General features: G+C 55.8%; 1 protein-coding gene across 7 annotated transcripts in view; it reads right to left on the reverse strand.

Annotated features, from left to right (window-relative positions):
- ARAP1 (ArfGAP with RhoGAP domain, ankyrin repeat and PH domain 1) overlaps positions 1-19289 on the reverse strand; it is a 55604-nt gene that overhangs the window by 21006 nt on the left and 15309 nt on the right. For all 7 annotated transcript variants that reach the window (XM_040964391.1, XM_040964389.1, XM_040964393.1 and 4 more), the window contains 2 exons: positions 9768-10343; positions 337-509 (listed from right to left, as the gene is read on the reverse strand). In XM_040964391.1, coding sequence (XP_040820325.1) covers positions 337-509; positions 9768-10300 — 706 coding nt within the window. In that variant the 5' untranslated portion in view covers positions 10301-10343. The remainder of the gene's footprint in view (positions 1-336; positions 510-9767; positions 10344-19289) is intronic.

A 19289-nucleotide genomic window follows, 5' to 3' on the forward strand; every position in this document is an offset into this window, starting at 1 on the left:
AGACAGGAAATGCTATTTATACCAAAGGACAGGCCGGGTCACCACAGGGAGCCCTGACCAGGCAGCAAGCTTGGGGGTCGGAGGCGGGGACAGTCCCAAAAAAGGACAACCAATTACAGAGAGAAGGAAACAATTCAAGGACAAGGAAGCACTCACAGCCATGGGACTTAAAATGTGGCCAACTCCCAATAGGCAGTGGGCAACATGCGGTTTCCAGCTCAAGAAAGAAGAGCATGATGCTTGAGGAGGCCATAGCCCCGCCTCCACCCAGGGTCATATACCAGTCACAGACAGGGCAACACAAGATGGCCACTCCAGCCCCCTGACCCCACTCACCAAACTCTGGGGGCAGGCGGGCTGGCTTCGGGGGTTTCTCTGGAGGGCGAGGAGGAGGTGGAGATGAGGGCTTGGAAGGCACACAGGAGAGGATGGGTGGGTGTTCCACAGGCTCTGGCTGGGGAGCAGGTGACAGTGGTGGCGGAAATGACCCCTCCTCCTTGGAGGGCAGGCTGGGAACAGAACCAGAGTTGGGCATCATTGCATGAAGGGGCTGGAACTCAAACCCATGGGGTTCCTGTCTCAACTGGGCCCCTGCAAAAGTCACCTATTACACTGCCTGTACAAACGGAGACCCCTTTCTCTCCCCAACTCTCCCAGTCCCCTAGAAGGGAGACATTCTCTTTTGGCCTGAATGAGCTGGTCACCTGTCCCGAAGGGTCCAGCTTTGAGCCACCCATGCCCACTGGCTCTCCACTCTGGAGGAGGGATAAAGACGCCACAGGGAGTGGTCAGAGAAGGCTTCCTGGAAGTGAAGCCTGACTGGCACTTTTGTGATTAAGAGGAATTTCTCAGCAAAGGAAAGCAACTTGATGGGAACGGACATCATGAGTGAAGGTGCAGACCAGCGCCTCCGAAACCAACTCCCAGTCCTGAACTGGGAGCCTCTCTCCTCTTTCCTTCCCAGACTTAGATATTCACTGCCTCCCAGGTGTTCCAAGACCCATCCCATCAGCCCAAGGGCTTCAGCATCCAAGACACAGGTGTGGACTCTGCCAGGGCGGAGCAAATGCAAGGGTGAATGATGACCATGATGCCCTGGGTAGAAACCAGCGGGTCAGGTGCCATGTCCATGGAAACTTGGAAAAGCCCATCACCCACTGCTCTCACAGCCCAAAAAGAAGGGCCTGTGGAGGCTGAGCCTGTGATTAGCTGAGAGCAGAGCCCCACACTCAGGGGCTGGGTTGAGGAGTGGGCTGCAACCAAAGTCGGGACTGAAGAGTAGTGTCAACACCTCCTCCTCCGCACCACCTCTGAGCCACATCCTTAGGGTCCAGGCAGCTAGGCTGCACCCCTGGTACCCAGTTCACCCCTCACTGTTCCTGAGGCTTGCCTGCACACCCTCACCATGGCTCTCATCTCTTCAGCACCAGGCAAGGGCACCAAGTAATTACATGGAGTGCTGCATTCCCATTAAGAATCAGGAGTGAGGCTGGCAAAGCTACCGCCTGCAATGCCAGCACTCTGTATGGGCACTGGTTTGTGCCCCCACCCCCATTTCACTTCTGCTCTAGGTTCCTGCTAATGGCCTGGCAAAGCAGTGGAAGATGGCCCAAGTCCTTGGGACCCTGCACCCACATGAGAGACCCAGAAGTTTCTGGCTTAGCCCAGCTGTAGTCATTCCAGACATTTGGGAGGTGAATCAAAGTGGATGGGAGATTTCCCTCTCTTTATCTGTCTCCTCTACCCTCTCTGTAACTCTGCCTTTCAAATAAATAAATATTTTTTAAAAAGAATCCAGAGTGTCAGGCTGGCGAAGCGGCCTAGCGGCTAAAGTCCTCGCCTTGCATGTGCCAGGATCTCATATGGGCACCGGTTCTAATCCCTGCAGCCCCACTTCCCATGCAGCTCCCTGCTTGTGGCCTGGGAAAGCAGTGGAGGACAGCCCAAAGCCTTGGGACCCTGCACCTGTGTGGGAGACCTGGAGGAAGCTCCTGGCTCAGGCTTCAGATCAGTTCAGCTCTGGCCATTTTGGCCACTCGGGGAGTGAATCAATGGATGGAAGATCTTCCTCTTTGTCTCTCTTCCTCTCTCTATATCTGACTTTCCAATCCAGAGTGTCTACCAACACACGGTCCCAGCTCTCTTCCAGGCACCGCACATGCGTCCATTCACTCGATCACCACAAGGGTTAAGGTTAAGGCTCATCCCATGCAGCAGAAGAGGAAACTGAGTCCCACAACTGGGATTCAAACCCAGGTTGCCAGCACCATGGCCCAGCCAATGAGGCCAGCCAAGACCTGAGGTTCCTGCCCACAGGCCACTGGACTCAGGGTCTGGCCAACTCATCCGTGAAGGGCAAGGTCAAAGCCTGAAGTCCTGCCGCTGGCCTCATGGTAAGAAAGGAGAGGCAGGCAGGCACAAAGGCTCCCCTGCCAACACAGCTTGCACAGGGCTGGGCTGAGGCCTCCAGGCCACCAGGAAACCTCCAGACCTCCCTCTTGAGCCACCTCCTCCAGGAGGCCTCCTAGCTGACCCCAGCCTGCCTAGTGCCAGGGATCAGGGCCCTGCTGAGTCAGGGCTGGGCGCAGGAAAGGAGAAGTGGTGGCAGAGAACATGACATGTGGGAAAAACCCCAGGGGAAAGGGCAGTGTGCTGCTGCCGGGAAAGGAGCCCCTGCGGAGCCAGACCCCAACTGGGATGCTACTCATTAGATGAGCAGAGCCACACGTTCCCGGGCATGCCCCCCACCTAGCCAGACCCTACCTCCAAGCACGTGCTCACACTATTTTATCTGCACCTCCCCTTCAGCCCACTAGCCCCTTGAGATGCAGCCCCTGGTGCCCAGTCCTCCAGGAGGGTCTTCGAGATGGCTGCCATCTTCAACCCTTTCCCCTCTAAACCTTGGATATGTGAACCCATCTTCTCTCCCCCAGTGTATCCATAGCAAGCCTGGGCACTCTGGGCAGGACCAGCTTGCCCAGGATGGCCTGCTGAAGCCATCAGCTTGGGCCATCTGACTTAGTGGATCAGGGGAGAACACACAGCAGCTCTCCCACATGCTGAGGGCCAGCAGGTCTCCACAGCCACCAGGAGACGCACAGGCCCCTGACCATGTAGCCCTCTTTCCTTGGCACCTCCAGGCCTCCCCATGATCCCACCAAGGACAGCCACTTCCCTGGGTCCTCAGGACAGCGTCCTGCAGCTGACGGCCACCCAGGCCCTGCAGCTTGGTCCAGACACAGGCACCCTAGGGCACCAACCTCCACTGACTCTCCCATTGTATCTTTCTGTCTACACCAGTTTCTGCATAGGAGCTAGATTTTACTCCAGGGACAAGCAGAGCCACAGAGCGGGGCAAAAGGACTTCCCAGCACATACACCCCCACTGTCTGGAGTGGGCTACAGTGTGCACCCACACACACTCCCAAGCCTCTGCCTGCGAGTTCCCTCCACCTGTCTCCCTAGCACCCTCTCCTTCTGTTAAAGACCCCAATCCTGTACCACCCCCCCTAGCTGGAGGAGGACTCCCCTCAAGCCTCAGGCTGGCCTTAGGCCTCCTTGGGGTTCCCCCAGCCTCAACACTTCCGACTGTTCAGTACATCTGCATCTGTCCATGCTGGGGTTGCTGAAATGACCTCAAAGACTTCTAGGACACAGCCCAGGCCAGTTCCAGGTCCTGAACTCACAGGGGAGGGTGGCCAGGCAAGGCTGGCCCAGCCACCTGCCCTTCCCACACAGCCAAACTTTCCTAGCTGTCCACTTCCTCATTCCCACCCAGGACCTCCATAGAGACCTAGGCCTGGGGACTATGCCTCCTGGTCCTGCTTGGCCCCCTCTGCCTTGTTGCCCCCCTCAGGAGGTCCCCAGGCCAGGGCTCCACTCAATTCTGCACAGCCATCCCACCCCCTCCACACATATATACACAAAGCCCTCTCCTGGGTACTGGGATATACTGTGCTGTGGACCATCAGCAGCGGCCAACACAAAAGGGGCTCTGGCAAGTGTGAATGGTTGAATAACCACCCCTCTCCTCATGCTGACCCCTGCAGGAGGTCAGCAGTTTCCTGCCTGCACAGCAGCATCCCAGCCACCTGCAGTCTACCTGCATAACCAAAGCTCCACCCAGCACCTAGCTGTTGCCCCAGGGCCAACAGCTTCCAGTTTCTAAGCAACCACTGTGTGCCTGGCACTCAGTAGACAGCTTGTTTTTGTTTTAATTAATGACCTTCCTCCTCCAGGAAGTCCACCCCCCACCACCAGCCTGTCCTCTCACCTAGCACAGCCTGCTGGGCTCTCCTAGGCATTTCCACCACTGGGCCTCCCTATAGGGCTAGCCTGGCTGCCACCAGGCAGGGGATAGTGGAGACCCCATGCAACCCATGGCAACATTCTCCAAGTTCCCTAGCTCTGGCTTTGTGTTAGTCCTGAAGGCAACAGGGCAGGAGGAAGTTGAGCCCTCAGGTTGCTCACCCTTCCGAGTGCCCAGCTGAGGGCTGTACTGCAGCAAGAACAGGTACAGGTGTCCACTGGTCCCTATGGATCGAGAAGCCAGGTAGGGGCGCAGACCCTAGTTACAGGCCTGTCTACGGTCCCCGGGGTCAAGCACAAGATTGCTGAGTTTCTTGGGAACTGGTACCCTCACCCCTCCCCAAGGTGCCCACCGAGCCATCAGCAGAGCCACCAGCCCTGAGGGGGAGGGGGAGCCACCACTCAGACTAAATGTCAGCCCCCTGCAGGTCTTCCCACCACCCTGGACTGGGGGGAGGGGGTCATTCAGAAGCACCGTACCCTTGAACTTGACAGTGAGATAAAGCAATCTAAGCCTCACCAAGGGAATCCCCGAAGGGTGCGGGGAGCAGACAGAGGATGGAGGTCAGCACCAGGTTCTGGAAGGGCAGGGGCCACAGAAGGGAGCAGCCCATGGGGCTCCTGGCAGGCCCCCAGAAGACGGGCTGATGGCAAGCCCTGGGGAGCCAGAGTAAGCGAGGGAAGAACGGGCAGGGAATGAAGTGGGGAGACAGAACAAAGTGGGAGAGACAGGAAATCCCACAGGCACACAGAAGGAAGAGGGGAGCACAGCAGAAAAGCCAGCCCAGCGGTGCCGACAGACAGATGGGTACACCAGCAGGGCCTCCTGCGCCCCCACACACCTTCCCCTAGTCCTGAGGCAGCCTCCTCCCTTCCTCCCTCTCTCCTTCCCTTCCTCCCTCCCTCTCACCCACCTGGGCCGCCCCTCGCTCATGCTCACCCTCACCTGCCCGTTGGGTCCTGGGCTCACAGGCTCCCGAGGCACCGAGGCACCGGCCAGGCAGGCTCAGTGTGTGCAGACGCGGCCGAGCCTGCCCATGCACAGCCAAGGCAAGCAGCCCCAGCCCTGGGGCCCAGGTGTGTGAAAGGCCCAGGTGAAGCTCTGCGCACGGTGCCTTGTGTCTCCAAGTGCACGCGCGTGTGCGTGTATACGCGCGTGTGTGTATGTGTGAGAAGGCAGGAGGCCCTGTCCTTGAGTATGAGAGCGAGTGTGTGTTTGTTTCTGTCGGATCCAGTGCTGGTCTCCCTGGCTTCCTGCTCCCGCCTTCCCCCGCCCACCCCCTCCGCAGCCCCGGCCAATATACACTTCCTGAAAACAGCCTCCTAGGCCAGCGGCCACCCACAATTCCCTGGGGCACCCCACCCGGGGCCGCACCCCCAGCCAGACTGGCCCGGGACAACAAGCCCAGTGGTGCACGCACGATGGGTTCCTGGGGCTCCGGCCCGGTGCAGTGAGGTGGACATCCACGAAGCCCTGGCCATGGCCTCACTCCTTCCCCACCCCCACCACAAGGAGGCCCTGAAAGGCTCAGAGTGGCTGATGGGAGGGAACAAGTCCTGCCCCAGCAACAAGTGATCATCCTGAAGAACGACCTGCGATTGGTTGGGCTGCTGCTAGGCAGTTGGGGGAATCTGGCCAGCACAGCAGGTACCTCCTCTTTCCCAAAGATGCCTTCCTTTTCCAAAGGTTCTGAGGCCCAGGGCAAGCTGAAGGGGGCGCTGTCGTGGGGCCCTAGGACATTCGGTGCTGCAGTCAAGATCTAACTGAGCAAGCATGTCTCTCCCATCACAGTGCTGGGGGTCTGCCTCCGCTCCAATGCCTGCTGTCCTGGGAAGCAGCAAGCAACAGTTCAAGTAGGTGGTAGTCCTTGTAGCCCCTATGAGATGCCAAGATTGAGTTTCTAGCTCCTGGCCTTGGCCTGGTTCAGCCCTGGTTGCTGGGAGGATCTGGAGAAATGAAAGGGAAAATGGGAGCTCTCTGTCTCTATTTGCTTTCCAAACAAATAAAAGAAGGCCTGGGGAAATGGGCTAGAGGGGCCTTCCTGGCCAGAGTATGCTCAGTACACTCCCTCAGTGTTAAAAATAAAGTAACAAAAAAAGAAAGCACCTCTCAAGCCCAGCACAGTGGCCTAGTAGCTAAATCCTCACCTTGCATGTGCCAGGAGCCTATACAGACACTGGTTTCTGTCCTGACTGCTCCACTTCCCTTCCGACTCCCTGCTGGTAGCTTGGGGAAAGCAGTGCAGGATGGTCCAAGGCCTTGGGATTCTGCAACCGCGTTGGAGACCCGGAAGAGGCTCCTGGCTCCTGGCTCCTGGTCTCGGATTGCCTCAGCTCCGGCAATTGCAGCCATTTGGGGGGGGGGGTGTACCAGCAGACGGATCTTTCTTTCTGTCTCTCTCCTTCCCTCTGTAAATCTGCCTTTCCAATAAAAATAATTAAATCTTAAATAAAAGCGATCAAGCACCTCTTCTCCCTTGGGGGAAGTGAGAGTTAACCCGGTAGGCTGAGCCCAGGAAGAGTCTGTACCAGCAGCGCTCTCTGCAGTGCTGTGGGGCTGGGCAGCTTCAGACAGGTTTGGGAGTGTCTCTAGACCTCTGGGCAACTTCTCAATTGCAGGCTTAAAAAAAATGGGAAAGTGTGGGGCCGGTGTGGTGGTAGAACCACAGCAAGTAGCACCCACATCCCGTACAGGCATTGGTTCCTGTCCCGGCTGTTCCACTTCCGATCTAGCTCCCTGCTAGTGCACCTAGGAAAGCAGAGGAGCATGGACCCCGTGCTTGGGTCCCTCACCTCACATAGGAGACCCAGAAAAAGCTCCTGGCTCCTGGCTTGGGCATGACACAGCCCTAGCCATTATAGCCATGTGGCAAGTGAAACAATGAAAAACCTCTGCCCCAGCCGTAACTCTTAACTTTCAAAATAAATAAATCTTGAAAAAAAAAAAGGAAGGCCCCAGCACAATGGCTCAATTGGTTAATCCTCCCCCTTTAAGCACCAGGATCCCATATGGGCACAAATTTGTGTCCCGGTGGCTCCACTTCCCTTCCAGTTCCCTGCTTGTGGCCTGAGAAAGCAGTCGAGGCTGGTCCAAAGCTTTGGGATCCTGCACTTACATAGGAAACTCGGAAGAAACTCCCGACTCCTGGCTTCAATTAGCTCAGCTCCAGCCGCTGCAGCCACTTGGGGAGTGAAGATCTTTCTCTCTGTCTCTCCTTTTCTCTGTAAGTCTGCCTTTTAAAAAATGGGAAAGGCTGCAGGGTCTGGGGAGGAGCTGGTTTCTTGATTTGCTTATACCTTGTCTGTGGCCTCAGCTCCCCTCTCTTGTCTGTCCCTGGCCTCCCTGGAAGTCTCTCCTCTCACATGTGGGGAAAGGGAACAGGGCCGTCCAACCCTGTGCCCCTGACCGTGCTGTGGGCACTCCCTGTAGTGCCAGCACCAGCACTCACCACCCACCACCCACAGCGACATGCCCCTATGCAGGGATCAATAAACAAATCCCAGAGTTCCTTGCCCCCAGGAGCTAACACACTAGTGGGTTCACTCTCTGGGAAGCATGGATGTGGCTTGCACATTCCAGCTCACACTGGGTCGTGCACAAACCACAAACCACATACACTTACCTCCCTCACCCTCAGCTCCACACAGCAGGACATGGGCACAGGCCCCGGCAAACTCACACATCACTTCCCATCACTGCTGAAGTCCTGCAAGTCCCCATGCATTTGTACATCCAGAACATGTGGGTGCCCATACGTGTCCAAACCCTCCAAACCTGCACAAGCACGCACACACACCCCCCATCCCTGCCTGGGGTGCTCACATACAAAAGAGCCCGGGCCTGCCCTCATCTGGAGGCATGAGACTGAAAACGATAGACACAGACGACCCCCAGACCTCACTGGGAGCCCAGGCAGGGACGCACACAGCCACCACTCCCCTATTCCCAGGGGGCAGGCAGGCCAGCCAAGAGCCACACAAGGGGGACTCTCCCGCTGTGCACTGTGTAACCCTGGGGGTAGGGGCAGACGGCAGAGCGGCCCCATCTGTACCACCCTCCACCACACACACACACACACACACACACACACACACACACACACACACACAAAGGGGCCGAGCCTCGGCCTATGTCACGGGCACAGGCCTCCATCTGCTATGAGACTGTCCCAGGGGACAGCAAAGATTTCTTTCCTCTGCTTTGTGAACCAAGAACATCACAGGCATCTGACTGCAAACACCAAAGACAGCAGGACCCGGGCAGTACAGCCACCCTATCCTGTGGAAGATGGCTTTTCTGCAAAGTCCCTCAGCACACAGTGGATCTGGGGCCTCCTGGAGCAGAAGCAGAGGCCGATGAAGTGGCCAAGTTCAGAATGAGGTGCCCTGAGAATTCAGGGTGTGGACCCAGAACTCAACTGTCCATGCCAGGAGGGCCCCTAGAGGCCTCGGTGGACCATGGGGTAGGGGCAACCCACAGGGCAGCTCCTCCCTGGGTTCACCCAGCTGGTAGGCCCAAACCCAGGGTTCTGCCTTCTTAGCAACAGCCTAGACCTCCCCTCTCCCATGGCCGGCTTTTCCTCTGGCTGGGTCCGGCTTCCCACCTTGGCTTGCTCATTCCCAAGTCTTGCTCCTCCACAGTCTCCAAGCCCAGGGAATAGTTCCTGCACACAGGACAGTGGCCACTAGATGGCATGATGGCACCAGAAAATTCCAACCTGGGCTGGCCAAGAAGCCTGCCCAGACTTAACCCAAGGGCTCCAATAAATGCCCCCTGAACACACACACCCCTACCCTGCCCTGCCACTGTTGGGCACCCCAGTACAGGGCAGAAAAAGTCCCAGTGTAGCATCCACAAAAATGGGAAGAGACTCAGAGGGTGAGCAGGAGGTGACCTGAGGAATGCCGTGGGGGCACTGGGAACTGGGCATTGCTATTCCAGCTCTCAGTCCTGCTCCCAGCCCCATGACCCGCCATCCCTGGCCTCTGTCAACATCCCCGTCACCTCGTGCTGCTGGCACTCACCCTGCTGCCTGCAGCTCCTCAGCCTCTAGTCCCACTCTTGGCCTCTGCCCAGCTCACTTTTTATCCGTGGACCAGCCAAGGCACCAGGCCACCAGGACATACACAGGGGTTCTGCTGACACTGTCCTGGATCCTGTCCATTCCAGAGCCACATCTGGCTCCCACTGGCCTATGCCCCACATCCCCACCTTGTTAGCACAGACCTGGCTCCCCTCACTTCCCCCTCACCCCATACCGCCAGCCACAGTTGGGCAGGGCTGATTCCATCTGCACTTGCTGCAGACCTGGCCGGCTCCCCACGCTAGGTCACATCCCAGAACTTACCCACATGCACCCAGGAGTCTAGCCACACTGTGGTGAGGCGTCCTAGGCAATACTGCTATCCCTGTCCCCTACCCCAGGGGTGTCTTTGTCGCCTCCGGAGATTTCACTCACCTTACCAGCAGGCGGGGCGGTGCTGTGCGTGGGGGCACGGGTGGAACGTTGGACTCCACTGAATGCCGCTTGGCGGGCAGTGGGGGCGGCGCAGGTTCCAAGGGAGCGGCTGCAGGGGCAGTGGCAGGTGGGTGGCAGGTGGTAAAGCAGGCAGGTGGCTGGCAGCTCCTTCGGGGTGGGATGGGGGGTGCGGCTGGCTGGCCCTCGTCCTCTCCAGCCATAGGCAGCGGTTCAGGTGGAGCAGCAGGTACAGGTGCAGATGAACGGAAGATGTGGCGTTTCATGGGCACAGGCCGGGGAGCAGGGGAGGGGAGAGGGGCAGGGGGTGTGTGGGCCCGGAGCAGGCCAGACAGGATGCGGCGACGGTGGCCCGGGAGCAGCATGCCCATGTCTAGCAAGCGGGCATCACTGAGGCCGTGGCAATCGGAGGCCCGCACCAGTCCATACTGCTCAAAAAGCCCCGTGTACTGCTCCAGGTGCAGCGCCCGCAGCCACTCGGCCACTGACAGCACAGTGTCACCTGCCTCCGCCATGGCCCCTTCCACAGGGGCCCAGCCTACAGGGCTCTGTCCACGCCTGGAAGAAACAGACAAGAACAGGTTAGAGGTGAGCTGCCTGGCAGTGGGTGCAAGCTCTGCCCTGGAGTTCTCTCGCCTGTGCCAGGCCTCCTAGCACATCCTCCCGGAGTCCAGCCCACATCCCTCAGGCACAGCCACAGCTGCAGGATGGGGCTGATGGCAGCAGCAGAACCCAGCCAGGGTCCTCCCTCAGAGGCAGCAGACTCCAGAGCAGAGGGCCAAGACCAAGGCTGGACTTTAAGTCTCGCTGCACCCCTGGGAGAAGCAGAGATCAACCCAGCCTCAGCCATCCTGTGGTGGCCCTGGGAGGGATGCCTCCCACCACCAGGGAGGGGGCAGTCATTCATTCATTCATTCATTCATTCATTCCTCATTCATTGCAAATACCCTTGGGGCAGGGGGAGGGGAGCTCAGATTCTGCCCCTGCTCCAGAGTTTCCCGGGAGGTGGGAACCCACCTAGGTGGACAGGAAGGTGACTGACAGGAGAGAGAAATCAGCTGACTAGATAGCATAAGACAAGACAAAACTCTTAGCAAAACAGAAATAGACCAATACTTCCTTAAGCAAAGAGCCAGTCAGTATCTTGCTTAATGGAAACACAGCAATTCCCATTAAAGTCAGCTATTATCATCCACATGGCTCAGCAGGGTCTAACGCAGGCAGACAGACCAGAGGCACAGCAGCTAAGATGGATGGATCAGAGAGCTGCCCGTTGCCAAGAACCTGACCTCTGGGCCAGGAGGGAGCAGCAGCTCGACTGGTAAACCATCACAGACATCAGACATCAGCGATTAGAGGGACCCGGCAGGAGGTGAGGCTGAGAGCCAGCTGGCAGAAAACATCCCCAAACAGAAAGCCCCGAGAAGGAGCTGCGTAGCGAAGGCACCCAGTGCAGGGGCAGAAGGCAATGGACGTGACTGGGGACCTGACAGGAGGGCTGTGGGCAGAAGATGCCACCGTACGTGGCCCGGCCCGCTCCATGCCTTCTCCAGGCACACACGGTCCTTTTACACACACCCCAGGCATATGCCAGAAGCAGGCAGAGGGCGGGCAGAGTGCAGAAAGCAGCTCTGGAGCCCTTGATGATGTCATGATCATCACAGTGATGAATGGAAATGGTCCCAATCGTTAGACCAGCAAGGGATCCTGGCACCTGAGCAGCTGGACCAAGTAAATGTAGCAGGAAACTCAAAAACAGGCCTGCAACATCTAAGAACTGAACAGAAACCAAATAACATCTCACACTACTGACGGGCAGATGGATCGTCAGGTTGCTAGGACAGCTGTGGAATAAGTCAGGGGGTAGGAGGGAAGCAGATCCTGACCTCATACTTCACAAAATCCAAGCCAGAGCAGAAAACCAGGAAAGGATTGAAAAAACATCACCCCAAGGAGGCCTAAGCCTTTTTTTTTTTTAAGATTTATTTATTTTTATTGGAAAGTCAGATATAGAGAGGAGAGACAGAGAGGAAGATCTTCCATCCATTGATTCACTCCCCAAGTGAGCACAACGGCCAGTGCTGTGCCGATCCAAAGCCAGAATCCAGGAACTTCTTCCATGTCTCCCACACAGGTGCAGGGTCCCAAAGCTTTGGGCCATCCTTGACCACTTTCCCAGGCCACAAGCAGGGAGCTGGATGGGAAATAGAGCTGCCAGGATTAGAACCGGTGCCCATATGGGATCCCGGGGCATTCAAGGTGAGGACTTCAGCCACTAGGCCATGCCGCCGGGCCCAAGGCCTAAGCCTTTTGGAAATGCTACAAACCCAGGAGATGAGACTGAAAATAGAAGACTACAGCCACGTGTCACAGGGCCATATTGTGGACAACAGCCTCCCACCCCAGGGACTGTGGCCCCATAAGGTTACAAAAAGGCTGCAAAAGTCCCTTGGCCCTGCAACTTGTAGCAGAGGTGACACGGCAACACAGTGCGGCAGTCATCAGCCTGGGTGATGCTGGCCCTACCATGTCTGCTGCCGGTATAGCACATCACGTAGCAGCAGCTGGCAGTGACACACCATTGTGCTACTGGTGCACACCTCTCCTGTGCTGTTTGTACCACTGACTTTGGTGTGGTCTGCTACTCAGTAAACAGAGCACAGGCCGTGTGCCGTGGTGGCGCTAGTGGCAGCCTCACCAGATAGCTCATTCTGTCCGCTACATCAAGAGGTGACACCCCACAAGAGGGTCCCTGAGTCACCCATGTGTCCGGGTGAGCACACACCACGATGGCTATCACTCACCTCTCCGTGGAGGCAGAGCACCCCCACTGTGAAGCCACACCTGTCTGCCAAACCCCACCCAGCACTGTGACCACAGGCTCAAGGACATCCAGGACAGCCCAGAGGACCTGTGTGTTACACCCCTGGCCCCCCAACATCCCGAAGGGCTCTTTCCCTGACTTGTTGAAAACACCTCGAAATAAGAAACAGACCAGCAACCCAACAGCAAAGTGGGTGAGCAAAGGAACGGGCAATTCACACAGGAAGGGGACACACACATGGCTCTTAGCCACATGGAGGGAACTCCGCCCCTCGCCAGGAGAAAGGCACAAGAGAGAACACACTGTGACCTGCCGCCATCAGACTGTCGAGCAAAAAGTCGGAACTGCACAACACGGTCACTAGCTCTCCCCGCCCTGTATCTGCGGGGGGCCCCTGGGGAGGGCAACACCCCTGCCATAAAAACCCTGGGCACCACTGCCCTTCGACCCAGACCCCCGCCCCCTCCCCACCGAGGTGCGGCCCGCAGCCTCGCCAACACACGTCTGGCAAGAAAGACCAGCACACAGCAGCCCATTGGCTGCAGCACTGCATTTGACAGTGGAAGACTGGAAATAACCCAAATGCCCCTGGCGGGAGAATGTTTAACAGGGTGCATGCACAATAGAAGGCTTGAGCCTCAGGGAAAGGAGGAACCTCCTGGTGTCCCGGCACGAGGTGACCCCAAGGCAGAAGATTGCACCAGCATGTGCACAGCACGGTCACGTAAGCCCCTCACTGCAGTCATGGAGGCAGGACTGAGAGGGAAGCTGAGAGGCACCATTTGAGGTGCAATGGGTTAAGCCAACACCTGAGACAGGCGTGGCGTGCCGGGGATGGACTCCCTGTCGATTCTGATTCTGATTTTGATCTAGCTCCCAGCTAATGCATCTGGGAGACAGCAGAAGAGGGCCCCGTACCTGGGCCCCTGCCATGCACATGCCAGACACAGATGGGGCTCCTGACTCCTGGCTTTGCCTAGCCCAGTTCCGGCAACTGTGGCCATCTGGGAAGTGAACCAGGCAATGGAAGGTTCTCTCCCTCTCTGCCTCACTCTCTCTCTCTTTGCCTTTCAAATACTTTTTTAAGCTTAAATTTCTTAATGCAAAACTTTTGGAATCCAGGCAGTTTCTTTGTGTTGCACAGATTCTGGGAACTTTCTGAAGACCTCAGGTAGCACTGTGCCTTTGATATTTAAAAACAAGGATGGGGCCAGTACTGAAGCATAGTCATTAGGCCTCTGTCTGCAGCACCAGCATCCCTTACTGGTACCAGTTGGAGTCCTGGCAACTACACTTCCAGTCCAGCTCCCTGCTTGTGGCCTGGAAAGGCAGCAGAGAGTGGCACAAGGCCTTGGAACCCTGCACCTGTGTGGGAGACCCAGAAGAAGCTCCTGGCTCCTGGTTTTGGATCGGCTCAGCTCCAGCCATTGTAGCCATTTGGGGAGCGAACTGGCAGATGGAAGATCTTTCTGTCCCTCCTTCTCTCTGTAACTCTGTCTTTGAAGCGCCCACAGGGTCCCTGAAAAAGCACACAGGGGATAAGCAACATGGGTTAATCATTTCTCCCGAGGCAGGAAGCAGGACTGAGGGGCAGGAGGGACAAGGGGAGAACTTGACATCTGCACAACGTGGATGATCCCGATAAAGAATGCTGGAAGAGCCCCCGACAGCAAATGCCACAGGAAAGCAGAGCCACACGTGCACATGCATGAGCCCCCTTGGGCCTGGAGGGGGCCCTGGGTCAGCCGCCCTGAGCACCCCCGTCCCCAGGGAAAGGGAGCCTTTCACTCTGCTCTTCCCTGTCATCTGTCCTGAATTATGTGAACTTTAATAAGGATGATGATGATGGAGGAAAGGCAGTGTGAGGGGGGGCTGGTGCTGTGCGGCCACTTGCGAGGCTAAAGTCCCCTATCATAGCACTGATTCATGTTCCAGCTGCCCCACTTCCAATCCAGTTTGCTGTTATGTACCAGCAAGGCAGCGAAAGATGGACCACGTGCTTGCGTCCCTACCACCCATGACGGGGACCAGGCTAGAGCTCCTGGCTCCTGCCTTTGCCTGGCCCAGCCCTATCCATTGCAGCTATTTGGGGAGTGAACCAACAGATCTAAGATTCTTTTCACTCTCTCTGTTATTCTTTCTTAATTTTTAAAAGTGATGTGAGGGCCTCAGAGAAAGACACAAACAAAAACCTATCCAGGATTCATGGATAGGATGGCTCTCCAGATTAAAAAACAAACAAAAAAAACACCAGGTCATCAGGGTTAAGCTACAAGTTCAAGGCAATCCCAACTAAGATGACCAACAGGGATTTGTTAAGACAGGCAGACTGGGAAGTTCACCCAGAACGATACTGAAGGCCTTGGGCATTGGCAGAGTGGTTAGGCCACCCCTGGGAATACCTGAGTTTCTCTACTGGAAGTGCCGTGGCGTGGGTCACAGCCCCAATGCCAAGTCCAGCTCTCTGATGGCACATACCATGGAGTGGCTGAGTCCTCACCATTCCTCCTGCAGAACTACTTTACATTCCCTCCTTCTGTGTAGGCCTGTCCCAGCCCACTGTTGGGAGTATTACAGAAGTGAGCCAGCACAAGCATACACAAGAATCAGGTCAGGTATCACCTCAGATGAAATTTCTATAGGAATTCTCCCAACTGAACTGCTGAACTTAGAACCCCAACCATGGAGAGAATTGCAGATTCCATGGTCAGATCATGGAGTGCATGTGTCAGAGCTGGTCTTCCTCATTGGCTTACACAGAGCAGTGTACAGCATGACCAGGTATACATGGAGGATATGGCAGTACATTGGAGTCTGCAGAGGACATCTGGTACCACAAGAGGTCAGAGGACAGAACAAGTTTGATCATCTACCCCAGTCAAGAGTTGGCAGTAAATATCTGGGCAAACGGAGACTCTATGGTGGACTATATCAGCCAGTGGATTCTGGAGAGATTTCATTGTACTTGGAGTGCCAAGATCGGCAGTAATTCAGAACTGTTGAATTATCGAAATCTCTTGAGAAGGACCCTCACAGCATGCCCCACATCTGGGTCCCTGGGGTGGTGTTGGGTGGCTGTCCTCCATCCCAGGGGTGCAGAGGTGTTTGGGAGTCTGGTTGTGGCTTCTCTCCTTGTCTCCCCCCTTTCCCCAGAAATAGGAAGGAAAAAAAAGAGAATGTGGAAATGGTGATCTCACCCAACTTCCTGTAGCCCTTGACACTTATCACCCTAAACAACTATGTAAAAATCATCAAAAATAAAAGTTAATAATTAAAAAAGAAGTGAGCCAGCAAATGGAAGATTTGTGTGTGTATGTGTGTGTGTGTATTTATTTTTCTCTACCTTTTAAGTAAATTAAAAGTTTTTTAAAATAAAATAAAGCTTTATTCCTGGGGCTAAAATTGTGGCACTGTGGGTTAGACTTCCACCTGAAACACCAACATAATGTATATCAGAATACCAGTTCAAGAGTTCAAATACCCCACAGCTGTAGGCAACAGCCTAGGTTACATTGTACCTAGGCAAGTGCTACACTGCTGGGAGAAAAGCAGCTAAGAGCTGGAGGACATTCTGGACCTGGTTGATGCCAAATCTGTGTTAACTATACCTATTCTATTTTTTTTTTTTAATATATGGGGGAACGGGTGTCGCCACACCAACAGGGCAACCGTACCCAAGTGTGCATGAGCCCTGATAGGCAGGCAGGGTCCCAGGCTGGCACAGCACACTGCCAGAAGACCAGGCTTGGGGATCTACAGGCATTGGGGGGTTGTGGATTGCTCAGAGAAGCAGGTCTGGAGATGTGTGGGATGAAGGTCTGCTGAGGGAGAACATGACAGGTGAGGAGTGACTTCGGGGGGACCTCCAGCAACCTGACTACTGCACTTACAAGTAAAAGAGGGGGTTAAGACCAGGTGGTTTAGAGGAGGGTAACTGGAGGACTTTTGGGGGCAAACCAATACACCAGCCCATGTGGGAGACCTGAGCTGGGCCTGAGCACAATACCCATCAGGGAGTGTTGGGAGTAGACCACTTTAGGCTGGGCCATGACATCAACCAGCTCATGAGAGAACAGTGTCTGGGAGCAGATTCTGTAGGGAATCGTAAGCTCACCCTGTAGGACTGCCATACTAGCTGGTTTGCTCACAGGCTGGGCATGGTGATGGGCTGAGTTAGGCCTGACCATGGAACTCAACAACATTCACAGGTACTGGGGTTGGGAACAGGCTGGGCTGGTCCAGGTTGTAACATCCACAGGCACACCCAAGAATTGAGTGTGGGGTAGACCAAGCCACAATATCCACCAACTCATAAAAGGGCCAAGACCACGGGGCAGACTATACCAGGTTAGGGGCCTAGCAGAAGTGAGATCTGAGTCTGGGAGTGGGGCCTGGAAACTCCCTCTGTAGGCCGTTGCGCCCACTGGTGAGCACTTGAGTTAGGGCTGGGTGTTGGTCAGGCCAGGCTTTATTTATAGCAGGTATGTAAGTTGGCTCTGTAGAGAGTGGCCTGGGCAGGGCCAGGCCAAACCATAGCACACTGGCATATGTGGGAGCCAGAATGGGGTACAGGCTGTGCTGAACAAGGCTAGGCTATCACACCTACTGGTTTGCATGAAAGCCAGGGATTGGGGGGGGGGGGGGGGCGTGGCAGGATGGGCAAGGCAAGGCTGCGCACCTACCAGTGAGAGTTGGGGCCTGCAAGAAGGTCAGGCCAGGCCAGGCCAGGCTGTAACATCTGATGGCAAAGGCCAAGCTGGGTGATAGGTTATGCCAGGCAAGGTCAAAGCAACCACTGGCATATGCAAGATCCATGGCTGGGAGCAAGCTTGGGATGGGGAGCTAAGGGGATGCCCCTATTGGGCTGCAGTTCCCATTAGTAAGCATGGGAGCTGGAAAGGGGGTGGTGATCTGGGCTGGACATGGCTGTAGCGCACCTCAGCATGGGTATGGACTAGGTCTGAGGTTTGCCAAACTGAGCTGTGCTCCAGCACCTGGTGCTCCCAACAGCCAAGGCTGCTGTAGGACAGGCTGGGCTAGGTCTCCATACCTGCTGAACCATGTAAAAGCTGGGTCTGGGGGTGGACCAGGCAGGGCTAGACTGTAGCACCTAATATTAAGGGCCAGAATGGGTATGGGCTATTCAAGCAAGGCCACTATACCTGCCAGGACAGGAAGCGGGCCAAGGTAGGCTGGGCCAAGAACCCACCTGTGTGTGTAAGATCTGCCACTGGGAGGGGTCCTGAAAGAGGAGCTTGGGGAACTCCTCTGTCAGGATGTAGTCCCTGCTGGTGAGTGCAAGAACCAAGGCTGGGAGCAGCCCAGATCAGGCCAAGTCACTGTACTCACCAGCATATGTGTGGGTCAAGTCTAGGGGTGGGCCAGCCTGGGCCAGTTCATAGTACCCACTGGCAGATGTAAGAACTAAGTCAGGATGCAGGATAGGCCAAGTTGGACCACAATTCCAGCCAGTTCACATTAGGGCTGTGACTGATGGTTGACTGGGCTGGGCTAGGCTAGGCTGCTGCACCCTCCAGCATAAGCTGGAACAGGCCAAGCTAGGCTGCAGTACCTGCTGGTGAATGCTGAGGTGAAGTGGGCCATGCCAATCTGGGCTACAGCACTCACCAGCATACATAAGATCCAGGATGGGGGACAAACCCAGAAGGGTAACCCTCACAGCTCTTCTGCTGGTGAGTGTGAGACTGGGGGCAGACCAAGCTGAGAAGGGATACGACACCTATTGGCCTGACTGTGAGCTGAGTTAGTGGGAGAACCAGGCTGGGCTAAGTGACTGTATCTATTGGCACAGGTATGAGCCAGAGTAAGTACTGGCTGGTTGAGCTTTGCCACAGCATCAGCTGGCAAGTGCTGGGACTAGGGGGCAAGTCCTGTCAGACTAGACCATAGAATCACCTGGAAAGCCTAAGATCCAGGTCTTCGAATGGGCCTAGTAGGGATGCTATGGGCACCTCTCTAATGGGTTGCAATTTCCACTGATAAGCATGAGAACCAAGGCTGGAGGTCTGGCTAAACAGTTGGTAGCACTGACCTGTTGACATGAGTGTGGGCTGTACAGTGGGGTGGGTTGGGATGAGCTAGGCTCAAATGCCCATTGATGTGTACAAGAGCTAAATGGGAGCGGGACAGACTAGAGCAGTCCATTGCACATGCCAGCATGCACCGGAACCAGGGCTGGAAGTGGGCCTACTGGAGGCTATTAGGGGTCATTCCAACTAGACTGAAGTCCCCACTGGTGTACATGAGGGCAAATTGTGTGGTGGGCAGGGCTTGTCTGGCCACAGCATCCATTGGTTTGCATATGAGATAGGGACGGGCACAGAGCTGACCAGGTCACTATAACCACCAGTGTATCTATAGGCTAATATGGGTGATGAACTGAGCCAGACGCTATACTGGCCGGCACACATAGGAGTTAGGTTGGGGTCACTTTTGGCAAGGTTTCTTTGGGGACACCCCCAACTGCATCACTGGACTCAGAACTCCAACCGTTATGAAAATCACAGGATATGTGGTCTGACCATGGAGTACACATGTCAGAACTGGGTCTCCATGGTTGCTGAGGCCTGTGCAGTTGATGGCATGTCCAGATGCACATGGAAGACATGACAACCAGTTCATTGAGGCCTGCAAAGGACATCCAGTACCTTAGAGGCAGA

Source organism: Ochotona curzoniae, unplaced genomic scaffold (assembly GCF_017591425.1).
Source record: "Ochotona curzoniae isolate NIBS_2020 unplaced genomic scaffold, NIBS_Ocur_1.0 scaffold_3223, whole genome shotgun sequence".
Lineage (NCBI taxonomy): Eukaryota > Metazoa > Chordata > Mammalia > Lagomorpha > Ochotonidae > Ochotona > Ochotona curzoniae.